The sequence below is a fragment of the Lycium barbarum genome, chromosome 12 (assembly GCF_019175385.1).
Source record: "Lycium barbarum isolate Lr01 chromosome 12, ASM1917538v2, whole genome shotgun sequence".
Lineage (NCBI taxonomy): Eukaryota > Viridiplantae > Streptophyta > Magnoliopsida > Solanales > Solanaceae > Lycium > Lycium barbarum.
This window is the reverse complement of record NC_083348.1, coordinates 100,207,782-100,212,720: the sequence shown is the minus strand read 5'-3', so window position 1 is coordinate 100,212,720 and position 4,939 is coordinate 100,207,782. Positions and strand designations below refer to the sequence as shown.

The 4,939-nt window shown below is 37.0% G+C and overlaps 1 protein-coding gene across 2 annotated transcripts; it reads left to right on the top strand.

Moving 5' to 3' along the window:
* Positions 1-518: 518 nt before the first annotated feature.
* LOC132623898 (serine/threonine-protein phosphatase 7 long form homolog) lies at positions 519-4,194 on the top strand. 2 transcript variants are annotated; one of them, XM_060338706.1, is made up of 7 exons: positions 519-766; positions 1,469-2,262; positions 2,355-2,519; positions 2,603-3,040; positions 3,121-3,735; positions 3,823-3,891; positions 4,060-4,194. In XM_060338706.1, exons 2-7 carry the CDS (start codon positions 1,471-1,473, stop codon positions 4,177-4,179), a joined length of 2,199 nt encoding a protein of 732 aa, XP_060194689.1. In that variant the 5' UTR covers positions 519-766; positions 1,469-1,470; the 3' UTR covers positions 4,180-4,194. The 2 variants fall into 2 exon arrangements, with proteins under 2 accessions (XP_060194689.1, XP_060194691.1); XM_060338708.1 differs by lacking the exon at positions 519-766 and having other exon boundaries at positions 1,653-1,789; positions 1,875-2,262.
* The last annotated feature ends 745 nt before the right edge of the window (positions 4,195-4,939 follow it).

Here is a 4,939-nt window from a genome sequence, read left to right as displayed (position 1 = left end):
GTGATACATATTCTTATTTTAAATTTTAATATTGAGGTTATATTTTTTATTAGTTTGATGTAAATACCTTATAGGAGTAATATTTATCAAATCTACGTACATCAACTGGAGTGCCATTGATATTTTAAGTTCATTGGAAAACTCTCCACAAAACAAAATCCTGGAAGTTAGATAGGAAAAATTGGAGTCCGGAGCCTAAAGGGTATAAAAATACACGGTTTTTATCAAAAGGGAACGTTAAAAATTTATTATACCAAAACGGGTATATCGTGGGCTGATCCACGATATACCCCAATTTTTTTTTTTTTTTAAATTATCAGAAAACGAAAACGAAAAAAAAATAAAAAAAATTACAAGTATAACGTGGACTGATCCACGTTATACAAAATAAATTGTATAACGTGGATCAGTCCACGTTATACAAGTTTTAATTGTATAACGTGGACTGATCCACGTTATACAATTTATTTTGTATAACGTGGATCAGTCCACGTTATACAATTTATTTTGTATATTTGGACTGATCCTTTTGCCCTAATTTATTTACCTTCGTTCCCATCCCCCTAAAATCTTCCGCCGCTTCTTCATTCCCTTCGTTGTCTTCTTCATTCCCTTGCTAAAATCTTCAATTCTCCTCCATTAATTACAGAAGCTCTATTTTCTTCTACTTTTCCTTCTCCTCTATTTTTTTTAAACCCTGCAAAACAATCTAATTTTTGAAGTAGCATCTCCAGCGTATTCATCTATTATTGCTATTTAAATTGAGGTATTTTTTCTAACTCATATAATATTGTATATTTATAATAGATATAGATCTGTTTTTCTTATATATCTTAATTGTTATTTTTTATTTGTGTTATTTAATACGTTTCTGTTATTTTGTGTTATTTTAATTTGAACTTAAAATATGATTGTTAGAAGCATTATTATATAAAAGGTCCTATTTGTTTAGTAGCACTTTTGAAGAAATTTGTTGTTATGTTACTGTTATTTTTGTGAATTCTTATATAAAAGATCTGAATAACTAAATAATATATTTTGTTAGGAATTGTTATGTTGCTGTTATTTTTGTTAGTGTTGTGGATGTTTGTAAAACGTGGACTGATCCACGTTATACAAAATATAGTGTATAACGTGGATCAATCCACATTTTACAAGTTGAAACATTGTGGAACTGGATATTGCCAATAATAGACCGATGATGACATTTTCGGTACAGGAAAAAAGAATTGTGAAATGTGTCAAAGAATCGAATTTTTTCCTCTCTTTTTGTGAATGTTGCTTTGTTTGATGTATTTATGCATTACCATAGTAATTTATGACCGCAGAACCTGTAATTTCTTCAATATATTTTGTTATGGATTTTTATACAATATATTTTGTTATGGATTGTTATACAATATATTTTTTTAATAGTGAGTTACTCCAAATAACTTGATCTGGATTTCCTATTTTTTTTTTGTATAAGGTATGGAGTTTCCACGGGTATGCGTACATCCGGGGCCAGAAGTGTACGATGTGTTAACACTCCAGGAGAAGCATCGTTCAGAGGCTGTGTGGGATGGTTCCTTGAGAGGACCGACTGGATGCCTGTTTCCTCGCCGCGCGGATACTGAATTTTGGAAGCATGTGAGGCGTCATCCTTTTCATCCTCGCATCCTTGACTACTTTGGCCTGTGTGGATTTAGGGGAGTAATAGAGGTAGGATGTGTATCATATGATTGGGCAGTCATCACTGCACTTATAGAGAGATGGCGTCCTGAGACGCACACCTTTCATCTGCGTACAGGTGAGGCGACCATCACATTACAAGATATCGAGGTCATGTTTGGCTTGGTTGTTGATGGTTATCCCTTGAATAATCTTAATGCTAGATATATCGATATTGGTGGGTGGCAACAATTGATCCATGAGCTTACTGGTTGGGCACCCGGTCTGGATTGTTTTAATGGTGTTAGTAGGTTAGAAGTACATAAATTAATTGAATATATTAGAGGCTTAGATGATATTACAGATCAGACCCCAGAAATTGATGTGCAACAGCGGGTTAGGTTGTACTTGCTATGGCTTTGTGGCGGCACGATATTTCCGGATAAGTCCGGTGACTTACTGAATTTAGATTATTTGCTTGACATGCGTGACCTTAGAGCAATGAATGAACAAGCTTGGGGAGCGGCTGCATTGTCATATTTGTATACTTGTTTATGCCGTGCTTCGTTGAGGAAAGCGAAGGATGTGTGTGGATTCATTTCCTTATTGCAGGTACGTGACCTTTAAAATTATATAATTTTATTTGGTTGTCCTATTTGATAGTTATAAGGTTTTTATGTATTTATTTTTATTTTTTAATATAGGTTTGGGCTTGGGAGCGCATTATACCGATGCAGCCACCATGCAGGGCTCTTCCGCCACACACGGCTCTTGCACGAAGGTGGACTCATCGTAAATCCCACGAAAATGAGGCACGCGATGTTTTACCCATATGTAGGGATGTATTGGACAACCTAATAGATGGCCAGGTATTTTATCATAATTATGGTTGTTAATGGCGTTTTGATAGAATAGTTATGCTTATGTGTAATTTATGTTCTTTCTATCGTAGTTTGTGTGGCAGCCTTATTCAGAGGCCATCATCAACAGACTCCCTGAGTGGTGTCTGCGTGGCCGAGATATTTGGATGGCGAAAGTTCCCCTTATTTGTGGGATCTATCGAGAGTGGCACATGGTAGACCGCGTTCTCAGACAGTTTGGTAGGAAGCAACATATTCCGGGTCCATGTGCAGAGATTGATCCTTTTCATTACAAACGTGACAAGCGGTATGCTATAAAAGTGGAGGATCAAGAATATTTTACAGAAACAGACTTTTTGTGGGGAAATCGTCGAGATAGTTTAATTCAGGCCGAGTATGAAACTCAAGATCCACAGTCACTATCAGAGTATTTTTGTTGGTATCGACGTCACTCGCGCACTTTCATAGGAAATCCTGCGCATAAAGTGGATAGAGGATACCAACACATGGCAGGCAGGCATGAGGCACTGGTACGTACATTACATTCCATTAGATGTTTGATGTCTTTATATGTGTCTTAGACCACTATCAAATATCGATTTTTTTTTAGGCTTTAGGACATCAAGAATCATACAGGTTGGCTCAGCAGACTATCCAAGATCCAACCAAGTCTAATGAAGTGAAGGAAATAGCAGAGATGTTTAGCCACATTAATACAGAGTCCATGGCTGCTGCCTCTCTGGGGACGATGTTGAGTTTCGCTCCATATTATACACCACCGGCAGAGTATGTTGAGCCGCCTACTATGCAAGTGCCTCGTCATCAACGTCCTAATGTACCAAGACCTGCGGCGCGTGGTAGAGGACGCCAATCAGGTAACAGACGGGGTCGAACTCCCGTGGATCACCAGTTGGTTGATGAGGAAGAGGTTCGTTTTGATCAAGATATGCCCAGCTCAACGATGCATACAGATGATGATGCATATCACCCAATAATAGATTTTATGTCCAGCTCATCGACGTTAGCTCCCGAGGTTCAATCACCAGCAGTAATCAGAAGTGAGGGGCCTTTTCAGGCATTCGCATCGTCTGGGCCTATTAGCCTGGCAGTTATGGCCCAACAGTTTAGTGGTCAGACAAGCAGCTCTTATGGGATGACTGAGGGGCCTTTACCTGCATTCACTGGACAGAGCTCTTCAATTGGGAGGAGACTGAGTTTTACCGATGTGAGTATTCTAACCACTCAAATAGCTTGTATCTTGTTTAAAGTAATGGCTACTTTAATCGTAAAAAATATTATTTATTTTGCATAGTCTCCCATGGAATTTGATGTTGGATCCTCACACATTCTTGTGCCGGATGTACAGACTTTAGAGCCACAGGTTAGCTTTTAATTCAAATTTTTTTGAGACTTGTGGTTGTTATGTGGTGTTTTGTCTTGGTTGCTTTGGTTGTTTGTGTTGGTATATGGTATTGGAGGAACTCCTTGTTACAGGGGAGATGTTGTCCGATTTTACGTAGACAATCAATGTTTTTTATGGCATTTACAGGATACAGGTGTGATACAAGAGGACGATCACCAACGTAGATCAAAACGAGAACGTCGTCAAACTCGGTGTGGCACGGGGGGGAAAAAGGGACACTGTAAAAATTATTTTTTTATTATATAGTGGGTAACTTCAAGTTGGGAAAAATTACTATTTTTATTTGCCAATTTCTGTCTATTTTTATTCAATTCTGGTTCACCTCGTTTCTGCATATTTAATGTGTGTAAAGTTTGCAACAAAATGGAATTGAAAAAAGTTGGAGTGTAATTTTGTTGGCCAAATATGAATTGCAAATCGTTGGCAACGTTTTGCAATTCATATTATTGCAAAACGTTGGCTGGAAAACGTTGGAGTAATTTTGTTGGCCAAATATGAATTGAAAACGTTGGCTGTAATTTTGTTGGCCAATTGCAAATCGTTGGCTAACCAACGTTTTGCAATTCATATTATTGCAAAACGTTGGCTGGCCAACGTTTTGCAAGAATATGTATTGTAAAACGTTGGCTGGCCAACGTTTTACAATTTATGAATTGCAAAACGTTGGCCAGCCAACGATTTGCAACGATATTTTTTCCTATAAAATCGCACAATACATGCAGTCGTCCATGCAATCGTCAAATGAAGCGTGTTTTGCGTAAAATTAAATAGTAAAATCCGTGAATCATTAACGTTTTACAAAATATGAACATATTATTGATTGGTAATTGATTCGACAAATTATTTTTACGTCAAATCACGTAAAATTAAATAGTAAAATCCGTGAATCATTAACGTTTTACAAAATATAAAATCATCTAATCTGCCATGTAATCGTCAAATCAAGCGTGTTTTGCGTAAAATCGAATAGTAAAATCCGTGAATCATTAGTTTTATATAAAATCCG

Coding starts and splice junctions, on each gene's coding strand:
- LOC132623898 (XM_060338706.1), top strand. CDS start 1,471: ATGGAGTTTCCACGGGTATGCGTACATCCGGGGCCAGAAGTGTACGAT. Junction 2,520..2,602: donor ACAACCTAATAGATGGCCAG/GTATTTTATCAT, acceptor TTTCTATCGTAG/TTTGTGTGGCAGCCTTATTC. Junction 3,736..3,822: donor GGAGACTGAGTTTTACCGAT/GTGAGTATTCTA, acceptor TATTTTGCATAG/TCTCCCATGGAATTTGATGT.